We start from the raw sequence: 24,078 nt of genomic DNA, 5'->3' as shown, positions 1-24,078 counted from the left end.
AGTTTGTTCCCTGGGCAGATCACTGGGTGAGCACCCAATCAACACAAAGAAAGGGCACAAAGCACAACAGGAAAGCAATGGGGTGGGGGGCACAGACGCTTTTGTCTGCAAGTGATAAGTGTTCTTAAGTTCCCCTTGTTCATTCAGACAGGCAGCCTAGAGGGATGTGGGAGTCAGCCAACGCTCAATGAGGGCCACTTCAAACTCTGAATAACCTCCTACCTACCAACTCCCATTGTACACTTCCAAGGAGTTCCACAGATTCAGCACTTGGGTAGAGATCTGTGGCCACACTCTATGCACAGCTGTTGCCATTGCTACTTGCCCAAGTCTATACTTTTCCATCTATCAAAAGTTTCAGATTTTAGTCCCAGGAATGGCACCCTACCCCCAACCTGTTCAAACTTCTGTCCTGGCACGCGGAGCCTAGGTTCTCATCATATTGATGTTTAGGGCCTATGGTGATAGGCACCCTAAAAACACCTAGGAGAAATAGGTTTGGGGGATGCCCTCAGAGCAGTAAAGATGCACACTCAGGCATTTTAAGAACAGAAACAACAGATACCAAGAACAGAATTAGAGAACAGAAACTGTGAGGCCCCCATTTATAGATGCTGCCCAAACAGGTATAAAGATGTATTCTCTGCCTAGTTGCCAAGCTCTGTCACTTTTTCCTTTAAGCACTGCTGAAATCAGCTCTCTCTCTCCATCCCACCGGCTAATATCATTCACATCTCAGCAGGGGTGAGCTGGAGCCGGTTCGCACGAACCCGTTGTTAAATTTAGAAGCGGTTTTAGAACCGCTTGTTAACTAGCTTCCCTGCGAGGGAAGCTTTGATGGGCTCTGCCTGGGAAGCCTGTAATTCCTCCTCCCGGCCGCTGGGGGGTGCTGCGCTGTGCTGTGAGAGCCATGTGAGCTGCCTCCTGGCCCTGTTGCTGCTCCTGCTCTTTGGACCTCTGGCCCTGGGGCTCCTGCTGCTGCCTGGTGAGTCCCCGGCTGCGTCCTGCTGCTCGGGCTGCTCCCAGCCGCTCCCCCCATGTGAGTATCTGCGCCCCTCCCCCGCCTTCCCTGCCCACAGCCACCCCTGCCACAGCCACCCCCTGCCCCCAGCCAGCCCTTGCCACAGCCACCCGCAGCCCCACCCCCTGCCCGCAGCCGCCCCCTGCCCCACCCCCTGCCCACAGCCACCTTCTGCCCGCAGCCAGCCCTTGCCACAGCCACCCTCTGCCCTCAGCCAGCCTCTGCCTGCAGCCCCTGCCACAGCCACCCCCTGCCTGCAGCCAGCCTCTGCCCGCAGCCGCCCGCAGCCACCCCCTGCCCACAGCCGCCCGCAGCCCGCCCGTCTGCATCACCTGCCCACAGCCAGCCCATGTCACTCCCTGCCTCCAGCTAGCCCTGCCCCACGCCCCTATCTGCAGCCAGCCCCACATCCACTGGTGCCCTGCAGTTCCCAGGGCAGTAACCCTGCACACCTGCTTTAATGAGGGGGGGGGCAGGGAGCAGCTGGGACCCACACATGTGCACACCCTAGAGTGACCAGACAGCAAGTGTGAAAAATCGGGACGGGGGTGAGGGGTAATAGGAGCCTATATAAGAAAAAGACCCAAAAATTGAGACTGTCCCTGATCACCACCCACACATGTGAAACGGAGCTCATTTCTAGTTCAGCCCCATCTTTTTAAAAAAGAACTTTAGGTAGGGTTAAAATACATCTGTATTTTCATGGACATGTCAGGCTTTTCGGTTCTTAATCACCTCCTGGGAAAATATGGACGTATGGTAACCCTATTGGTACAAAAAATACATGCTGTCGCACATCCCTTAAATCAGAACTTTTTATAGGGAACCCGTTGTTAAGATTTTGGCAGCTCATCACTGCATCTCAGTCACCTCTCACCGTGCAACCTCCTCTTCTTTCTCCTCCCTGACTCCAACTTGCTCCCATATAATCCTTCAAAATGCGGTGGCTAAATCACCTCCTCCTTCTGCCACTCAGGGTACGTCTACACTACGGGATTATTCTGATTTTACATAAACCGGTTTAGCAAAACAGATTGTATAAAATCGAGTGCACGCGGCCACACTAAACACATTAAATCGGTGGTGTGCGTCCACGGTCCGAGGCTAGCGTCGACTTCTGGCGCGTTGCACTGTGGGTAGCTATTCCGTAGCTATCCCATAGTTCCCGCAGCCTCCCCCGCCCCTTGGAATTTCCGGGTTGAGATCCCAGTGCCTGATGGGGCAAAAATCATTGTCGCGGGTGGTTCTGGGTAAATGTCGTCAGTCACTCCTTCCTCTGGGAAAGCAACGGCAGACAAGCATTTCGCGCCTTTTTTCCCTGGATTGCCCTGGCAGATGCCATAGCATGGCAATCATGGAGCCTGTTTTGCCTTTTGTGACTATCACCGTATGTGTACTAGATGCCACTGACAGAGGCGATTCAGCAGCGCTACACAGCAGCATGCTTTTGCATGACAGCAGAGATGGTTACCAGACATACTGTACCATCTACCATACCATAAATTGGTAATAAGATGATCATGGTTACCAGTCCTTTTCCACTGCATCATTTGCTGCTGTCATAAGTGCCCCTGGCTGAGATCAGCCAGGGGCGCAAAAGCCAAAATTGGGAATGACTCCCTGAGTCAATCCCTCCTTTTTGGTATCTAAAAATAGAATCAGTCCTGCCTAGAATATGGGCAAGTGTACTAGAGAACCACTGTATCATAGAACCAGAGAGCACAGCTGCTCTGTGTCAGATCCAGCAGAAATTATGAGCTGTATGCTATTCACAGGGGGTGCTCCTGCAACAACCCCACCTGTTGATTCCATTCTTCCCCCAGCCTTCCTGGGCTACCGTAGCAGTGTCCTCCCACTTGTGTGATGAAGTAATAAAGAATGCAGGAATAAGACACAGTGACTTGTTAGTGAGAAATGAGTGGAAGGCAGCCTCCAGCTGCTATGATAGTCCAGACAGGACATTAAGCAGTGTGGAGGAGAGGAGCCCAGCATCCCGCTGCTAGTCCAGGGACAATTGAATCTGTTCTTTACACATGAAGGGCGGGGGCTGATGGAGCTCAGCCCCCTGTTGCTATGATGAAGACGGTTACCAGCCATACTGCACCATCTACCAGGAAAAATCAGGAGCTTTTTACACAGGCGCCCATGATAGACCTCACTGAATGCTAGTCGGCATGGTTACCAGTCCTTTTGCACTGCCCCATGTGCCAATAGGCTGATGATGACGATGGATATCAGCCATATTGTACCATCAGCCACCCATGGCAGGGGGGGAGCAAGGATGTTGGTGTTGACTGCTGCAGCATTGCGTCTATCTGCAGCATTCAGTAAAGATAGGGTGACATGTAAAAGAGTCAAGAGAGGATTGTTTTCCCTTTCACTTCTGGGGGTGGGTGGGTGGGGTGCGTAAATTGCCGAGCTATGCCCTGAACCACCGCGGACATTGTGTTTGACCCTAGAAGCATTTGGAGCTCAGCCAAAATGCAAATGCTTTTCGGAGACTGCAGGCACTGTGGGATTGCTTGAGTCCTCCAGTCCCCCCTCCATGAGCGTCCATTTGATTCTTTGGCTTTCCGTTACGCTTGTCACGCAGCAGTGCGCTGAGTCCCTGCTATGGCGTCTGTGTGGGGATTTTTAAAAAATGATTTTGAATTTCGTCTTCTGTAACGGAGCGCTGATAGAACAGATTTGCCTGCCCTTACTGCTATCACGTCCGCATGGTCCATGCTGGAGCTCTTTTTTTATTTTGATTTCGGACTGCATCGCCACCCGTGCTGATCGGAGCTCCACGCTGGGTAAACAGGAAATATTCAAAAGTTCGCGGGGCTTTTCCTGTCTACCTGGCCACTGCATCCGAGTTCAGATTGCTGTCCAGAGCGGTCAGTGGTGCACTGTGGGATACCACCCGGAGGCCAATACCGTCGATCTGTGGCCACACTAACCCTAATCCGATATGGTAATTCCGATACTAGCGCTACTCCTCTCGTTAGGGAGGAGTACAGAAACCAGTTTAAAGAGCCCTTTATATCGATATAAAGGGCCTCTTAGTGTGGACGGGTGTGGCGTTAAATCGGTTTTACGCTCCTAAAACCGGTTTAAACGCATAGTGTAGACCAGGCCTCAGAGAGCCCTTTATCTCCCTATGGTTGGATCTCCTTGACTGATTCCCCACTTCACTCCTCATCATGCTCAAGTTTCTGGTCCTCATTTTCATGACTGCACACATCCTGGCTCCTGCTTACACCCTCCACTCTTGTTCCCACCTAGGACTCTTCACATTGCTTGTGCTGCACCCGAGCCTGCTTCCTAATAAAACCCTCCATCTATCTACTTCTCCAACTCTCAGCTTTGTGCCATCTTCCATGTCACCTCATACCCTTGGAATCCCCTCCTTCTCCTTGCTCCCCAATGGAGCACTCTCTTTCAATTCCAATCCCTCCCTAGAATACAGCTCCCATTAATCCAAAATCCAGAGAAAAATTAGAAGGCTGTGCTATTTTAATATTGGACCTTATCTCCCCTACCAGCATCCTATGAGTTTGATCTGTATCATCTCTCTAATTTAGAACAAAACCACTTTGGGGCTGACACAGCATCTTCCTCTGTATTGTGCAGTGCCGCAGCATTCCGCCTCATCTGCTGGATGAGAAAAAAGACCCAAACACCTTATGCTTTGCCAACACCAGTTTCATCCTGAACACCGGGTTTGGGGGATGGGAGGGGAGGTAAAGAAACTGGCTTTTCCAGTAGGTCCAAAGACAGGTCCAAGAGTAGGTTCCCTGCCGAAGGCAGTTTCCCCTGCAAGGGGAGACTGCATGGATGGGGAAAGGAGGGTGACTGAGACTGGACTTTTTAAATATTTTTTCCCCCCTTGTGCCTCCCCAACTCCCAGTAGCAGGACTGCAGCCACCACTTTTCCCTCTAATCTAATTAGAATCACTTTTTCTGTCTTTCCAAAAGAAGTACGGACCGTGTGCAATACATTATACAACACTTTTGTGTAGCTTCCTCTTGGCCAGATGGGAAATTTTTCTCCTGAAGACTTTTGTTTCCAGCTTTGATCCCAGTTTTGGATCTGCTCGGTTCACTACGCCCTCTGCACAGAGGTGAAGGGAGAGCTGACAGACCAAGTCAGGGCTCACTGCAAGTCACAGTCATACCTCCCATTAGGTTGGTTCCTGGCTCCCCTCCCCCTTTCAACCTGGAACTGTCCTTGAGTTTGAAAAGCCCCTGTTAAACATTTTTCAGAGGACCTTACAGAGGATACATTATTTTGATGGATGCTGGGACTAAAGAGGGGGATTTCTAAGCACAGGGAAATAATGGAGTTTGTTTTAATGGGTTTAAGAGATGCCCGGGGGCAACAAGGAGGTTTGCTTCTCTGTAAATCAAAAACACAGAAGACCAGAAAATGGAGTCAAACAACTGAACTCCAGGAAGCGGGGAAATCAGGCTCTATTTAACTGCGGCTCTTGGTTACGGCCAACTTCAGGCTGCTTGGAAAAACAGCACACACACTACATCACTGGCACAAACTTAACAGAGGAAAACAAAGGGACAACAGGGGTCAGAGTGGGGGTGGCAAGTAGAAGGAGGCACCCACCCCCTACCAGAGAGTCGGATCAATTATCCCTGAATACTAACAAGATTTCTGATTAAAGAACTGCTGCAATGCAATAAGGACAGAAAGCTCCAGCAGTCAGGAGGGGCTGTCAGGCAGTTACAAAAGGACACAGAAAATTATGCCTTGCTTGGGCATACTAAGGAATTCACTACACAAGTAACCAGGAGAGGGGTCTCCACTGCCTACAGTCCCAGTCATACCTCACTGCTGATAACTTTAACCTCAGAGACAAGACTCAGTCAGTTGCTATAGCACCTGGAATTTGGTTTCATGCAAGCTTGTTGCTTCAGCACAGCTTCTAGCAGAGGCCTGTTCTGGGAAACGTCCTATTACCACAGGTCAGTAAGGAATCAAAAATAATCCACTGCATAACTCATGGTGTGAGATAGCTGGACACTTCACTTAGCCATGAGTATTACCATCAGAGGTGATGCATTAGCAAGATCCATTTAGATGTAGGAGTATTTGGGGAGCAAAAGCATAATGTCTTTGGTCATATCTACATTTTAATCCAACTAGATTGCAATTTGCAATCCAAACATTTAATACAAATATACAATGCTAGCCATTAAATGAACACCATTAGACTGTGGATCTCCTGGGTTACCCATAAAGCCCACAACATCAAATATCTGAAAACTGCCAGCCCTACATGAAACAGAAATTTCAAATTTCCAATAATGTTTATCAGAACTCTAAGGTTGCACTCTCATTCAAACCCTTCATGCAGGCCTTTATCTGCCCTGTGACATAGTGTCCCATTTAAAAGTCAGGCTCACATGTGAGCTCAGAAACCCTAATGTTGCTAGGAAATAGTCAGATTTGGAAAATTTCAATCACCTGAAATATTGCACCAATTCCATTTGATACTAGTGAAGTGTCTATCAAAACTTCTCTTCATACCTGGTGCATGGAACCTCCTTCCACCTAGATTTGTAACATATGAAAAAGGTTCTATTAAGAACAGAACTAATTCTCTGGGGCACAAAGCTCTCAGAGGCTAGATGTGCAAACTGGAGCACCTCAGCAGTAGTGCTGAGTGATTAAAGTAGAGAGAATGTGCCCAAAAGCTCAATATAGACCAGGGGTTGACAACCTATGGCACACGTCCCGAAGGCAGCACCCAAGCTGATTTTCAGTGGCACTTGCACTGCCCGGGTCATGGCCACCAGTCCGGGGGGCTCTGAATTTTAATTTAATTTTAAATGAAGCTTCTTAAACATTTTAAAAATCTTATTTACTTTTCACAACAATAGTTTAGTTATATTTTATAGAATTAGAGAAAGAGACCTTCTAAAAACGTTAAAATGTATTACTGGCTCACAAAACTTTAAATTAGAGCGAATAAATGAAGACTCGGCACACCACTTCTGAAAGGCTGCCAACCCCTGATATAGACTAATCCACAGCAAGGTGAAAATCAATCACCCCCACTATAATACTGTCCCTGAACCACCAGTCCCACAGAATGAATAAACCCATTATCCTATGGGATTGAAAGAATTCCCTAACCTACAAATTCTCTTCATTTTTGCCTTCAATATTGGAAAATGCAATTCCTTGCAGAAGGGACGAAAAGAAGGGATTAAAGAAATATTACTGCACCTAGTCTCTGGCCAGTGCAGACAACAAAATCCCATAGGAGAGTGACGCCTAGCATAACAGCTGTGTCAAAGAACCAAAGTCACTGCAAACCCAACTCTAAAAGAACCTACTGCCAGGCACATTAAATTCACGGATGGCAGCTACGGTTAATGTTCTTTGCAAAGGTCTCTGCGAAATACAGACAGCCAATTAATGCGGTGGGTTTTCTGCATACCAGAACTCCTGTTCTAGATTCTAAAACAAGATAAAGACAAAACACTTTAAAGGGAGGCCATCAACTTTAAAAAAAAAAAAAATCTGTCTGAAAATGTTTTACCTTCTACAAGCAATAGTTAAGGAAAGATAAAAGGAAATTAGAGAAACAAATTATCTATTTTTGTAATCTCCTTTCTGTAGTTGACAGTCACTTAGAGTCAGGTTCACTGTTTTCCCTGTACAGTCAGTCAGTCTTCCCCTGTTTCATGGATATTTTTTACTAGTAGCTTCCAGGTTTGAGCTGCAGACAACTGGAGAATGCTTCTCTTTTTAAATTTCCAAGAGATTGCACAGAAACACTTATATCACTCTTGGGGTTTTGTGAAGCCTTCTTTTTATAGAATCTAGTTTGGAGCCTGAATTGATCTGACAATTCCCCTTTTAAAATGAAAATACTTAGTATTTTAAAGTACTTTTTAATATAGTTACAGTATGCACCCTAATTTCCATGGTATGAGCTCAGAGAAAGGGGGAATCTCCACTGCAGAAAATGCTAGTGAACACACAAAATTAAATTCAATTCGAAATGTTTGTTTAATGTACTCAGGCTGTGGTCTCCTGTATTAACTGACCAACCATATTCATTTCACCATGGAAATGGAAGTTTCTTTGCTACCGTTGGCAAGTTTTGTTGCTAGTAGAAGTACATAAAAATAGACCCCTGTTCTTCTTTCTGCAGCACCTAGTCTTGATTTGGAAAGATCTGGGGTAGAATTATTTTCATTATATCTGCAACTTCTTCATTACTCTGACAAAAAAGAAGCAGCACAGTGTCCTACACCAGCTTTTATAAACAGATTTCCTTGCCTCAGGAAGGTCATCTCACAACCTCCAGTGCCAAGATAATGGGGTCAACAGTAATCCTGTCAATAGGGTCAACATCCTGTGAGAGAGGTAGGTAGAGTAGTGTTCAGTGACTTGCCCAGGATCTCAAGTCAGTAGCAGAGCCAGGATCAGAACCCAGGGATCCTGACTCCTAGTCCTGACCACACTTCTTCTAATGGAAAGTTTCATTTTAGTTTGGGATTCTAAAAATGTTGTCAGTTTGTGAAGTAAAACTTTTAAATAAAGATGTAATTCTGCTGGCAAAGATCTCAAAGATAAACCTACAGGCACAAAACTCAGAAAGATTCTGTAACCTTGCAGACAAACTCCAATAGACTACCACTCCATCAACCCTTCCTTCCCCACCAACACCATTAACATTAACTTGCAAGCATCTCTCCCTATGCCTCACCTCTCCACATGTGAGCCAAACATATGCACACTCTCTTCTTTGGCACAAGCTTCCACAGCCGCTCTCCATTAATAGTGGGTCAAAGTTCAATCTGACATGCTTGTTGTTTGGATAAGAGCCCCTCTTCTTGTCCCTGAGCTGAGACACAGCAGTAAATGTGCTGTTTTAATGGCTGTTGTACTTTGAACTGTGTGGCACCCTGAGTACCTCAGGTATGGATGCTTTGGAAATAAAATTATTAAATCCTAAACCTTCCAAACGGATATTGCTAAGATGCAATGCTGGTAAGAGACTACAGAAGCAGGAGGGCAGACACCTGAAAAGTAGGCATTTGCACCTTCCTTGACACTCACCCCAAAAAGGGGGCAAAATATTTGGGAATTATTTCCTTATTGAAACAAATCTGGTTTATGTTGTGAAGTAAAGAGGATACAGTTTCCCATAGCTACAGTTGGCACAACCCATCTTAAACCCCAGCATTCAGCTACATAGGGAGACCAGGAACAAACACTGGCATGGAACCTCAGGCATAGACAAACTGCCATGAAAAGCTTCCCATGGACATCAGTGTACTATCGCTTAGAGCAAACACAGCAACTCACCTGCACTTTACAGTGAAACATCCCCCACCTGGTCAGTTGTTAACAGCCAAGACACATTAACTAGGAGCACCTTGGTAACAGCCAAAATAAAATTCCATCCAGTTTTTTACCTACACAAATTTCTATAGTTAAAATTCTTTCCACTCCTTCTGGATTCCAATTAAACACCTGTATGGCAATTCCAGAGGCACGTCTATCTCCTCTGGTTACTAATACCAGATTCTCTGAGATACAAAGCTACAGTCTTGTTTACCTAACATTTTCAAACCATTTTAGCACCTTCTTCAAAATAGTGTGCAAATACTATTCTTGGTAGAAAGGGAATAACACTGCTTGAAAACTAAACACAACCTGGTTGTACCCCAGAGGCAATGCTTGCACAATCATGGAGATCAGTGCAAAGATTCCTTACAACTTCAATCCAGCATCTGAGAAAAATGCATTGTATCAGCCAAGAGTGGAACCTCCAGCTCACAAAATGTCAACTTCCCTTGTAAACATTATTGAAAGATGCTCAACAGAGGCCCTTTCCTCCCTATCACTACTACCCCCCAAATTTTTTAATACATCACTGTGTAGGGGGGGCAGAACTAGTCATGAGAATTTTGTCCTGTTCGCTAGACTGGACTTAAACAGAGCAAATAGGTGGACACAATTCTCATGACTAGTTCTCAAGCTGCTCCACTACCTCTTACTACAAAGAGGTTATTATACACACAGAGTTTTGTATCCACTATTTTTGGCAGTTCCCCTCTATTGACATTTCTATCTCAGGGAGTCCCAAGATGGCATGTGGGGAGAAAAACACCTTAATTCCTTCAAAAGCAGAGAGGGTAAGTTAGGAGACATTTCACCAAAGCAGGACTGTACCTTTAAGGGGCCGTGTAATAGGATGAGTAGCTGCATTCCTGCCCAGGAAGGGCTGCTGTCCCAACATGCAGGAGAGGCTGGAAATAACCTGCACACATACAACCTTCTAGCTCAGAACTCATCCTCTGTGTCACAGTCTCTCAAAACACACAGAGCAGAGGAAACAAACAGAGGGTGCAGCAGAAACAAAGAGCTAAGTCCATTAGAGACCAAACTTCAGAGAGAGGAGGAAGGAGACAGCATGTGAAGCTGAAGGGAAGGGAAGGGGCCCTTTGGAAAACCGTGAATCATACAAGAATAGATCAAGGGAGCGGGGCTCCTTTTCTGTGGCTTTGTGAAGGGCCTGGCTCGATTGCTGCAGCATTATCTACTCAGAAAGTTGTTCAGTGATCTTCAGGAACCCCAGGGTTCCCTCCAGACCCCCACCATTAACTCGCCCGTCTCTGGAGCAGGGGAAAAAGCGAGTGCCCCGGGGCATGGGGTGAGGACACAGCAGACAAAGCCCAACTCGGGAAAAGGCAACGCGAGGTTGCCCAGGTATCTAACCCCGCGGGATGCCTCCAGCGCCAGAGCGAGGCAAACTCTCAGCCATCTCCAGCCTACTACTAAATCAACAGATTCCGCCAGCGCGCCTCTTCCCGGGGTGCCCCGCACGCGGCGGAGCTCTTCCCCCCACCTCCACCCCCCCAGGGAGAGCCAGCCAGGTGCGCGGTACCTGACCCAGCGCTAGCGAGGAGCTCACCCCGCGCTCGGGACGCGGCTTTGTAGGGAAAGGGGCCCGAGAGTCCGAGCAGCTGCTGGGGGCTTCAAGCACCAAGGCCCGAGGGAAGGAGCAGCCGCTGCCCCCAGATCTCAGCCGGGCGAGTACAGCCCTCCTGGCCCGAGAAGCTGGGCGGTGGGGTCCTGCACCTGGGCGCCCCGCAGGGGGAGTCCCGCGCCCCGACAGCGCTAAAGGAGCGGTACTGCTACTGCCCCCGGCCAGGGGCCTTCAGCGCACGGGGGCGGGAGAAGGGGGCTGCCCAGGGAAGAGACGATCCTGAGGCAAGCGCTTACCTCGGACGCAGAGCAGGGCTCCCAGCAGCAGCGGCATGAGGGAGCCCCCGAGCCGCCTCATGCTGGCAGCCCCCGCCGCAGCTCCAGCCCTGCACCGGGCTCTGGGACACAGAAAGTTCTCCGGGTCGCTCCGCAGCAGCGGCCGCTCCTCCGACGGGCTGGGCGCTCGCTGCAGCCCAGGCCGGCCGAGCTCCGCTGGGACCATGCACCAGAGCTGGGGGTGGCTCAGTGTCTAGGGTGCATTCGCTCGTGCAGCTTTCTCCAACGCGAGCGCAGCCGAGGAAGTCCGCTGCAGGCTCAGGCTCCCAGCTCAGCCCGCCCAGGCCCTGCCCCCAGAGGCGGAGCCCTGCCGGGGAAGCCCCCGCCCCCGCTCTCCCCAACCAGAACCCCAGCGCTGAGGAAACTCCTTAAACTTCGCGAGTCCCCAGGCACCGACAAACCCAGGGCAGCCCCCATTACCCCAGGCTCCTTCCAGTCATCCCCCAGGAAATGGCACTGGGGCCGCCCCAGCCTCCCTCCAAGGCAGGCCCCGGTGCCTCCGTTACCCTCCTAGTGCGCCCCCACCCCTCCAGCATCCCTACCATCACCCTGTGTCCAACCAGAAGGGCAGCTCCACTGCTCCCACCAGGGCACTTCTCAGCTAGCCCTGGTCTCCGCACCAGAGTAGCAGGCCTTAGCCTCCAGCACTGCCCCATCACACCTCCCCAGGGGAGGTTTGCCCTAGCCTAGGGCATTTCCCTAGCCTGGGACGATCTCCATCCAACCTTTTCCCTACAGGGAAGCACTCAACTCTACCTGGCTAACCCCCATTCCTTAATCCTCATTCCCTCACCCTCCTGAAGTATCTCCAGTCCCCAAGAGCTCTCTGACTAGTTTATTCCCTTTAGTCCTCCAACAGTGCATCCCTCAGGACAATCCCCTCCTCCAGAGCACTGAGACATATGCAATGCATGGTGCAGTCTGGCAGCCCATCCTACTAGATCTTCCACAGGGCATCTCTGGTTTCTGAGTGCATTACCATGTATATCTCCATCCCTCAGAGACCTATCTTAGTACCAGAGCTATATTCCAATTCTCTGAGATTTCTGCATAGTTTATAGTACTCTTGAACACTATATCTGGACTATTTTCCAAAGTCCTGCACCTTCTCCCTGGAGCATCCCCCTTTTGCCCCAGTGCATCTCACCAAGCTTTGTGCCATCTGTAAGGTGAATACTCCCCTCCAGCCCTTGCTCGTCCATCACTTTCCTGAACCCATTACTCAGTGCACGCTGCAATGTCCTTGTGGGAAATATCTGATACCATATTTCAATCTCCTTATTTTATTGTGAGTCTCATTAAATTCAGTGTTCTTCTTAAAGCCCCAGATTCTAGAGACAGCTGATTAGGTGAAAATCTTAACTTTCATTACAAATAAATAAATATGTTTCTAGCCCTCACAGTTGTGGAGAAACACTTAAAAATCTGATCCAAGTGCCCCCTAAAGACTCAGAAACCAGAAGGCAAATAAACTGTTTGGGGGGTTTTTTGTTTGGTTGGTTTGGGTTTTTTTGTAAACTCAATTTTTAAGCAAATCTCATTATTTTTTTGAGCCTGACTCAGGCTTTTTTTAACTCTGGGTATTTACATTACAATAAACTTTAGTTGAAAAATCAATCTTAGTTGGCTTTATGACATTAATGTGAATGAATAACTGGTGAAGAGACCCTAAACAAAGGGTCTGAACTGCAGGCTGAGGTGAGAGTTGTATTAAATTGGTACCACTGGGCCAGAGGTAGAAATGGTCTTACTTAACATCTTCATTAATTTTAATTCAGTGGGAGCTGCAGATGCTCAGCTCCTCTAAGGATCACGATCTAATGATCTGCCAGAGTGAGTAACCAACACACCAGTGAAATGTGCCAATTATGCTAAATTAGAAGGAATTGGGGAAAAAAAGTGAGGAGAAAGAATGTTGTTAGAAATTTGGTGAGAAAAGAAAAAATAGACTCACTCTGGCCAAATTAAGCTAATGCATCTAGAAAGACTTAATTTAAAACGGAGTCTCAATGTCAAGAAGAAACCTGAGGTAAGCAGCAGGTCAGAAAGAAGTTTTAAATATGATGTGGCTGCTACATAGGCCAATGCAATTTTTGTCTATATATGTAAAAGCAACACATCCCTGAGCAAGTAGGGGACACATTCCCTCTATATGGGTCTAGTACAACTGGACCTGGAAAATTGAATTTATTTATGATTACTTCCTCGCTAGAGATATATTAATGAACTGAAGGAAATGAAAAGAAAAGCAACAAAAATGATCAGGTAGCTGAAGGAAGTGATGCAGGAGGAGAGATGAAAAAGGCTAGATATGCCTACTGTGGCTAAGCAACATCTGAGGCAATGGGGGGACATGAAGAGCATGCAAATATTTGAAGAGTGTAAACTCCAAGGAGGGAGAGGTATCGTTTATGGTGAAACAAGGAGTAGAATTAGGAGTAATGGGATGAAGTTAAGAACATGTTGGTTGAATGTAGCCAGAAACCTACTCAGCTTCAGAATAAAATTAGACCCATTTCCCACAATAACAAAAATACTTCTACCTATTTGTGGAAAGAAGAACAGACCCAAAGCTTGTTTATGTCTAGACTCCCTGCAGGATCTATAGGGTAAGAGCCTCAGCTAGTAAATCAGCATAGCTCTGTTGAGTTCCATGATCAGGTCCACAGAAGTTTGTAGGATGCTCAGATGCACCAGTGCTGAGTATGGTAAAAGTACATCTATTAGACATAGAACTTCCTGATAGTGACATGCATCAGGCTGTATAATAGTTTCCAAAGGATTGAGACAGAAGCATTTTCCTGTGCATGAAACCAAATCCTTTTGAGAAATACTTTGTCATGTCCTTTAATAAACAAATAAGCCTCATAACTTTTGTCCCCTCCGCTCTCCTGGGAAATTTATTATTCCCTTGTATGTGGTTGCATTGTGTTTACAAAGTCATGCTATAAAAGGAAGAGGACACCTACTGAGCTACCAAAAAATAATATGTTTAGACTAGGATTGTGGGAGTCAGATGACCTGGGTTCTAGTCACTTTTTCTGTCACCTTTTCTGTGCATGACATTAGGCCTGTCCATACCTCAGGTTCCCCATTTGTACAATGGGGATAATTATCCTTACTATGCTTTGTAAATAATGTAGAGATTCTCTGGTGAAAACACTAGAGAAGTGCAAAATATGATCAAGAGGGTAAGCTCCTGTGCTTGGGAAGCAAGGACAGAGGCATAAGCAGGTAAGGCAACTAGCAGAGAAATGAGGGCACCCTGTAAAACACATTGTCGAATAAATAAGTATTCTAAGAGAAACCTTGATGAGCAGAAGGAAAGAAGAATTGGAGTATGTAAAAACGTTTTTTATGTTTTATCTGTCAAAGTGTTTTTACAAATCCTACCATGGGCTATGTGCACAAACCTTCCCTGAGATGTTGTTAAATATGTAATTTATATGTAACTAATCAGAAAGTCTATTAGGAAATCTTGCATTGTGACTGGTCAAGAGCAGTTCCTCAGTAGGTGGAGCATTGATTAACTGGGACTGTAGTCTATGAAGAAAGAAAAAAGTTGTTCCACACAGGGCAGTTGGGTCCAGAGAGTGCTATGGCTCTTGACCAGTCAAAATTCAAGATTTCCTGTATTACCTGTATTAACATTATTATTCATAATTACTATATTATTACAACATGCATCTCAGTTCCCTTGCCTGTGACATCTCTAGTGATCAAAAAAGATTGTAGCTTGAGTGGCCTAGGGTTTTGGAGTTGAAGAGCCAACCTTTGAGTTCCACATCTCCAGGAGTATATGAAATATACATATACCTGACTCTGGCATCTTCATGTGAATATTTTATACTATGGATTCACCTCTTCCCTTGGTTGCTTTCCCTGAAGTTTTCTAACCATTGATGTTTTTTATAAGATGTGCTTATGGTTGTCGGTAAACTCTACTGCTTTCCTGTATACTGCTTTCAACCATCAATGCTATATTTTACACTGCAGATCTGCAAAACCAAACACATATTAAGAAAACCTAAACCTAATTTCCCCAATACTAATTTCCCCCAACTATTATTCACACCTTCTTGTAAATTGTCTGAAATGGGCCACTCTCATTACCACTTCAAAAGTTACTTTTCCTCCCTTGGTATCCTGCTGTTAATTGAATTGTCTCCTTAGACTGACCTTACACTTGGTAAGGCATTACTCACATCTGTTCATGTATTTATACCTGCTCCTGTATTTTCCACTCCATGTATCTGATTAAGTGGGTTCTAGACCACAAAAGCTTATGCCCAAATACATTTGTTAGTGTCTAAGGTGCCACAAGGACTCTTCGTTGTTTTTTTTAAAGTTGTAAATGTAGCCTGAAGTCTAGCCTCAGGTACATCACAATTGTCTGCCTTGAGACTGGCAAAAAAGAAAGAGTAAACAAGGGAGATGTCCATCTAAGAGCTAGCAATGGCACTCTGAGAACTTAGTTTGAAGGATGGAAGTCCAGCTGCCCCTAACCTCCCAGACTTATGCATTAAAATGTATGAGAATAAAGTTGGTCTCCTAATTCCAGTGTTGAGCACCTAGAAAAGTGTTTTGATTTTTCTAAGGAGTTGAGCACTACAAGTCTCTTTGATTTCAGGCTACTGATTTAGTTTGTAAACGTTGGTCACAGTGTTAGGCTGAGAGGCTAAGTGGAGGAATTCCATCACATTACATAGAGAGGAGGAGATTGCATTATCCTAAACAAGCATCTGAGGCAGGGTGCTCTTGTGCCTGATGAGATAAGGCTCCCCATTCATGAAATACTGATTTGTATGAATTGGATCTCAGAGGGAAGCTGCTGCTCGGCAAATTCTCATGGAAAGGAAAGGGAAGTGAAAGGCACCAACATATAATTCTCTCAGCCCACAAACCTGCTCAGTAAGAGAGATAGGTCTCTTGTTAGCAAGAGCTCAGCTACTGTGGTGATGAGGGACATGTAAAAATGTAGACAGAAATATGTGGGTGTTTGCTTTCTTGGAAATGAATCAGTCCTTTTACTTTTTTGGCATGGTAGGCTAGGCAAGGGCTGCCAACATGTAAAAGACAGAACCCTTAGGTCTGTCTGATAGAGATATAGCATGTCAAGCTTCTGTCTCCCCATCAGATGGCTGACTCAGAGATTCCTCTTCATACCTCTCCCATTTCTCACCTTAGCTCTTGATAAAAGTGGTTGAGAGAAGATTGGAACCAACTAATTGCTTCTTGCCTGCCCTAAATTGGAGCTTCATGAAGTCATGGATGAGGGTAAGTTACACAATTGCACACACCCTCTATGTCTCCACACGTGTCTGAGATCAGCCACGCTCCCCATGCATCTAACCTCCCTCCCAGCCATATATACCTGCATCCAATATGTTCACACAGGTCGCTGCAGAGTTGGGACTTCATTACACACAAACATTATATCACTGGGTTGTTTTTTTAATAGTAAAAGGTCTGATTGTTATTATTTAAAATATTATACTTGAGTTTAGTGGTCATGCAAGGCACCATCTAGGTAGTCCTAGAGATGGAATCATCTTCTTATTCACAGAAAAGGCAGTACCAGTAGTGCATATTTTCTCACATCTACCCCCTGCCAGTGTGCCTAAACCCTGAGAGAGAGGGCCCACCTTTAATGGGGGAAGAAAAAATACAATCTCCATGTCTCATTCAGTTATTTGTCTCTCTGCAACAGGAGGGCTAAAATGTTGATTGTAATGGTAAGATTTTGGGATTGGGGGCTACCAGTCCAGTGGGAATCTTTTCTCCTGTCCCCATCATTTCATACAGGCCACTGAAAACAGGTAAGATTTGGTTACTACCAACATGGGATAACTTTGAACTGGTGACCTGGGGTGCAAGACTAAACATTGTATTGCCAATAAAACTCTCTCTATTCTGTGTTCCTAGCATTTTCTCTGTGGCTGTGAAGTTTGCCTGGCCTCTGCATCAGCCACACAAATCTTTTCATTTAAAACTCAAAGTTGGAGAGGCAGCAACCATTATAGTTAAGGATACAAACGGTTTCCATTATAAATCCCTATTTTAGGCACTCATCAACTTGCAAAATATTTACATTTTGTGTTGAAATTTTCAAGATTTGGTCTCTGCCCAAGGGTGAATTTTCTGGATTGTTTAACCAAAAATAGTTGATTTGCTTTTGATAATGAGGAGAGTGAAAAAATAATTCTTCCCATTATATTTTTGTACAACCTGTTTGTGAAATGGCTGGAGGGGAAAGCTGTATATTTAAAATGTATATTAAAATTCTGACAATCTGAGGCAGTGTATGTGTGTGTGTGCTGCATTGTTTATTTAGAAAACAGACTCCAACCTGAAGCTGCAGAACTAGAATTAATTTGCAAACTGGATACCATCAGATTAGGCCTGAATAAAGACTGGGAGTGGTTGGGTCATTACAAAACCTAAACTTAATTTTCCCAATACTAATTTCTCCCTACTGTTACTCACACCTTCTTGTCAACTGTCTGTAATGGGCCACTCTCTTACCACTTCAAAAGTTATTTTTCCTCCCTTGGTATCCTGCTGTTAATTGACTTATCTTGTTAGACTGACCTAACATTTGGTAAAGCAACCGCCATCCTTTCATGTATTTATACCTGCTTCTGTATTTTCCACTGCATGCATCTGATGAAGTGGGTTCTAGCCTATGAAAGCTTATGCCCAAATAAATTTGTTAGTCTCTAAGGTGCCACAAGGACTCCTCATTTTTTTAAAGGATCTGTTGGACTCTCGAGTGTCACCCCCCTTCCTTTGGTCAGTTTGGGACTACGATGAGGTAATGCTCACCTGCCTCTGAAGGGGGGGGGCAAAGACAAGAGGGAAGAAAGGACATGATAAATGGGAGAGGTGTTTGCCATGCTCTTCCTCTCTTTTCCACCTCCATCTACAGACATCACCACCGAGTGACTGAGCACGGATCAAAGGGAAGAGCCTGGCTGAAGGGCAACCAGCCAGCCCGTGGTGAGAAGCATCTAACTTTGTAAGGGCACTGAAAGTGTTAAGATCAGCTGAGAATGCATTTTGCTTTTATTTCAATTGACCAAATCCAGCTTGTGCTTTGATTTATAATCACTTTAAATCTATCTTTGTAGTTAATAAATTTGTTTGTTTATTCTACCTGAAGCAGTGTGTTTGGTTTGAAGCATGTCAGAGACTCCCCTTGGGATAACAAACCTGGTACATACCAATTTATTTGTTACATTGACAAATTCATATAAGCTTGCAGAGTCCAGTGGGCATAACTGGACACTGCAATATGGAGGTTCCTAGGGTTGTGTCTGGGACTGGAGATATTGGCTAGTGTCATTCAATTGCACAATCCAAGGAGCAGCTTACATGCCAGAGGCTGTGCGTGAACAGCCCAGGATGGGGGGTTCTCACAGCAGAGCACGGTAAGGCTAGCTCCCAGAGTCAAGGGTTGGAGTGACCTAGCAGATCACCGGTCCAGATAACAAAAAGGGGAACATCACACATGTACATCTCAGTTTCTCTTTTCTAAGCTCCCCAACTACTACAAAACTTTCTGGCTCCCACTTTCTCTCCATATAGCACTACAAATATTGTTACTCTTGAAAATGTCTCAGGTGCTGTATAACCAGCAGGAGAGACAATGAACATTCCTTACGTTGTCCCCTTTACATTATTCAATATTCTCCATTCTGTATACAGAAAACAGGCTTCTTTTCCATGACAGGCTGCATAATCCATCAGAATTATTACCTGATTACAGCCCAAGAGGCTGCATCTCTCTCATACACAGTCATAGTCAACCTCTATCTATATCTCTTTTGTGTGCACAGGCACACACATACACAGTGGATAGACAGTCCTGGCTGCTGAGGGTTACAGGGAATATTCAGCAGTCAAGAATGAAGAATGAAAAGCACAGGCCTTCTTGGGTTACCCCCCAGGATGAGCTAAGCCTTGGCCGTCAGAAATGTTTCCCATGCCAGAATTTCCAAGCAATATTTATTTTTACCAGGCGTTTTAGACTTTTTTGTTTGGCATGAGAGATCCTGTAAACTCTGCCAGAAATGGCTGTTTTTCTTCTCTGCATCATTAGCAGGGCAGCATTCCAGCAGAGAAGGGTTACTCACTTGGTACTTAAGTACTTTTAAAGATGTTGCCTTTTCCTTTCTGAAGAGATAATGTGAGCAGAAACTATTGAGAGTTTCCTCCAATTGACCATCACAGAAAAAAAGCCAATTTTCCTTGCTGAGGCTTGAACTCAAGGATGGCCAATGTTTGGGCTCTATTCTTAATGTAGGTTAGAGATCTATAATGCAACTTGCAGCCACCCTCAACTTTGATATGAAGATGCAGCTTGCACAAGCTACACTCCCCAGCATACAATGCTTCCTCTTGACCTAAACAGATCACACAGATTTTAAAAGCTATATCTATGATCTGGGATAAGGAAAAATGTTTCAGGAATTTTTTTTTAGCAATTTATATTTTGAATGTAAGAACATAAGAGTGGCCCTACTGGGTCAGACCAAAGGTCCATCTAGCCCAGTATCCTGTCTTTCGACAGTGGACAGTGCCAGGTGCCCCTGAGGGAATGACCAGAACAGGTAATCATCAACTGATCCATCCCGTTGCTCATTCCCAGCTTCTGGCAAACAGAGGCTAGGGACAGCATTCTTGCCCATCCTGGCGAATAGCCATTGATGGACCTATCCTCCATGAATTTATCTAGTTCTTTTTTGAATCCTGTTATGGTCTTGGCCTTCACAACATCCTCTGGCAAGGAGTTCCACAGGTTGACTGTGCGTTCTGTGAAGAAATATTTATTTTGATTAGTTTTAAACCTGCTGCCTATTAATGTCAATTGGTGACCCCTAGTTCTTGTGTTATGATCTGGGAACAATATTAAACCTAAGGCATTATGAATGTAGGGTTCCAGCAATCTATAGAGTTCCAAATGAGAACAACTATGTTCATGGGCACATCAGATCTCCAATTAGGTTCCTTCTATTCACCAGCCCAAGGGGACAAAATAAAACTCGTACCAACCCATAAAGAATCCAGGTGAGTAAGTAAAAATGGAAAATTTTGAAGGTATTGCCGATTTCTATTTGCTTCTGCTATATTAGTAGTGAAATAGGCACTTGACACAAGAGTTCTAGGTGCAATTGCAAGTGTTAAATTTGAAGCACTTTATGGTATGAATCTTGGCTGCTTCAGAGATGTGTATCTTTCATAGTAACCTCTTCCATTAGTTGAGAATCCTTAAAATGCTTGTGCTAATAGCCTCCAGATTATAACTTCTGGCAGGATGTTGGCTGTGAAAGACCTTTGACTCTGACCATTACTCCCCTGAAGTTTGTTGATGTCCAGAGCACAATGCAAGGCCCTTCTGTTTGCCCAGCCTTTTCCCTGAGAAAGTGAGTTCAGGTGGATGAGGTTTCTTTTGAAGGGATATTAAAGGAGTAGCATCAAACAACTAGCATAGGAGTGACTAAGCTAAGGGTTGTGTCCAGTGTGATCTAGATGTTTCCTGCAGCTTGAGCAGGCTCAGAGTGAGTTGAGTGCAGTAGTTAATAAAAAGTACCAATCTTTCTCTGCAACCGACCTGTCTCCTGAGAGCTCATTATTACTACAGGGTAGGGATTTTCATAAAGTCATTTCACTGGATTTTTGGCTGAATCCTTTAACTGACATGAAGTCAATTTGCTCATCTTTTTATTATTTAGTGAATGTGCTTAGGGAATTTGGTAAGCATATTTATAATTTCAATAATTAAATCAGTAATTCCACAAGGGTTTCTAGGCCATTTTCACAATGCCTCTCATAAATTAATCACCCTGCCTCAGCTAGTACGCATTCCTACAGTGCACAGAACAATGGGACCCTGATTTCAGTTGAACCTTTTAGGTATCATTTGACCATTAAACCAAAAGGGATTATTGCTAAGTAATGACCTATTGTTAAGCAAATCAAAACCCTAGGAAGCTTTAAGAATAATTTGTAATAATGGTATAAAGTTGTTTAACCTTTATTAAGCAACAAAACTCTTAATGTTTAGTATAATATCGTTGATCAGAATAAGTGTTGTTAACCACAAATGCACTAACCACATTTGTATAGAAAGTCTGGATATTATTTGAATATGAGCTTGGAAATCTGCAACATGTAACAGACAAAAAGGGATATGCATAACTGTCTTGTATGTTTAAAAAAAAGGAAGTTATAGGCTGTCAACAATCTATCTATAAATAACTGTAAGTTTGAGTTATTGGTTGAACTAGACAGGATTGGGATCAGACTATCATCAGCTGTAAGTTTTGGTTCCATAAGGACTGAGTATTGTATATCTGTTCTTATTATTCACTATTCTCAAAGAATAAAGGGAACTTTATTGATAAAGGCAATCAAGCTTGACTACTCCTGTTGCACTATTTTATTACCACCTAACACTGGACCACTAATAATTAAATGTAATCTATCTATTTATCTATAAACACATTGTAATACAAATAATAAATAATAGTTTGTAAAGCCACACTTCTCTGCTGATTCCTATCCCTCCTCAAGATTTATCTTTGCTGCCAAGGCTAAAAGAATAACCAACTAATTAAGTTAGTTGATTTTTTAAAATAGATTGTGTTTTACCCCTCTTACCCACCCTTTGTCTGTTTGCCTTTTTAGACTGGAAGCTGTCTGGGGCAGAGACTGTTTTCTTGTGTGTGTGAACAGTGTCTGTTACCTTGCCTATCCTACCAGAATACTGTTGAGCTCCATGGTGTTAATGGCTGCCATCAGTCACAGACCTGGTTAAAGCTGATGGGTGTACTAAGTACCTTTCTATTAGGGTAAAGAGAAGGAGCAATTACATGCCCCTTTGCATAGTGATAGCTGAAACAATACAAGTCATTGCCCAAGATACTGGCCAGCATGGCAAGGTTTGAGCGGAAGCTAAGCTATCTAGGCTGATGGGTTTCTGTACCACTTTGGCCTGTCACCTTGTTAAATCTCACATGCTAAGTAGAGCTGGGTCAATATTTGGATGGGCAACCACCAACAAAAACCACCAACAAGTGGTGCAGGAGGTGAGGCCAGAGCTATGCTCATCAGAGTGGGAGCTTAAAGGTCACATTAGAGGCAAGAGACTTGTTCCCAAAGTTTCTTGTGAACCTAGTGTACAGTAATTTAATAGAAGTAGAGCCAAAGCAGGATTGGAGACTGCCTACAGTGTATTCTCTGGTTCTTTGTACAACTTAGTTGTAAATGTTTTAAGCAAGGGGGTTTCTATCGCTCTTCTTGCTTAAAGACTATTCCACAGACCTTGGAGTTCACTTACATTTCTCCCTCCAGCATAGTAAGGGTTTATGTAGTTATTGTAGAAATAATTGCCAAAGTCCTAGGCAATTAGAATGTTTTAATCTTAGAGGAAGATGTGGGAGCCAGATGAAACATTTTCAATGATGGAGCCTGTTTAAAACAAGAGATTTCCCTTGGAAATTTTGCTTGATATCTGTTTCTATTTATTATTTTTATAAGACACACAGCCTATTTTTCTGAATGAGTAGCTCCTGTTTAGGAGAACTTTAATGAGGGGAAAGAGGTTTCTCTTTGGCTTTGATAACACCAAGCAAAAGGCCAAAGAGAGAAACAGTAAGAAGAAAACTAAGCTGTGCACCCAAAATATGTTTGAATGAATGAAAGCAAAGGAGTCTGATATAAGTCTGATAATTAATTTGCTGAGAAAAATTTATAATACTGACATAAAATTGAGGATACATATTCTAAGATATCAAGGAAATTATCTAAAACATTTATAACTCTAGGTACTTGGATAATGACTTTAGCTAAGAAGTTTACTATACCACTGACAATTTTTCTTTAAGTAATTAAGAGCTTGGGAGGTACCTGCAGATTGGAGAAGAGTAAATGAGGTACTGGTTTTCACAAAAGGGAAGAAGAGTGATCCTGACAGTTACAATCTTGTAAATCTAACTTCTATCCCTTGTAAAATAGATGAACATATGGGATGGAGAAATTCACTGACCAGCTAATGGAACCACAAGCAATAAACAGCATAGGGCATTTATAAAAAGCAAATGTTGCTTAACAGACTTGATTGCCTTTTCTAATAGAATTAAAACATGAGTGGATGAATAGAAAACAGTAGATGCGATATTAAATACATTTGGATTTTAATGAAGTATTTGATACTGCATCTCATAAACCTTACTCTCAAAATTAATTCAAATGGTTTTAGCTATTAATATTGTAATTGGGATTATGGTCCATTTGACTGATGAATCACAAACAAAAGCTAATGATAAACAACAATATATTGAGTTGAAATCTATAGGGGGATATTGCAGGAATCTCTGTTAAGTCTGAGCTGCTTTCATGTTTGTCTAAAAGATGATTAAATGGGCATGCAGGGGAGACAGCAATCTACAAATACACCTCTACCTCGATATAACGCTGTCCTCGAAAGACAAAAAATCTTACCGAGTTATAGGTGAAACCGCGTTATATTGAACTTGATTTGATCTGCCGGAGCACACAGCCCTGCCCCCACAGAGCGCTGCTTTATCGCGTTATATCCGAATTCGTGTTATATCGAGTGGGGTTATATTGCGGTAGAGGTGTATCTAAAGGGTACAGAAATCGAGAAGAGAGGAATTATTGGGGTAGGATGCAGAGAGAGAGGAATTATTGGGGTAGGATGCAGGGAGAAATTAAGAAAGAAATAACGTAGGATGAACATCAGAAAAGG

The 24,078-nt window shown here is 44.3% G+C and overlaps 1 protein-coding gene and 1 long non-coding RNA gene across 3 annotated transcripts in view; one reads left to right on the top strand and one right to left on the bottom strand.

Moving 5' to 3' along the window:
* Positions 1-11,525, bottom strand: part of LRP4 (LDL receptor related protein 4) — a 112,849-nt gene extending 101,324 nt beyond the window's left edge. For both annotated transcript variants that reach the window (XM_045015926.1, XM_045015927.1), the window contains exon 1: positions 11,268-11,525. In XM_045015926.1, the coding sequence (XP_044871861.1) occupies positions 11,268-11,472 (205 nt within the window). In that variant the 5' untranslated portion in view covers positions 11,473-11,525. The remainder of the gene's footprint in view (positions 1-11,267) is intronic.
* LOC123369881 lies at positions 981-18,349 on the top strand. Its single transcript, XR_006579169.1, has 3 exons — positions 981-1,039; positions 16,494-16,583; positions 18,235-18,349. It is a non-coding gene; the product is annotated as an uncharacterized LOC123369881 (long non-coding RNA).
* Positions 18,350-24,078: the final 5,729 nt, after the last annotated feature.

Source organism: Mauremys mutica, chromosome 4, assembly GCF_020497125.1.
Source record: "Mauremys mutica isolate MM-2020 ecotype Southern chromosome 4, ASM2049712v1, whole genome shotgun sequence".
NCBI classification, from domain to species: Eukaryota; Metazoa; Chordata; order Testudines; family Geoemydidae; genus Mauremys; species Mauremys mutica.
Note: the sequence above shows the minus strand (reverse complement) of the source record. Positions and strands in the feature narration are given on the sequence as shown.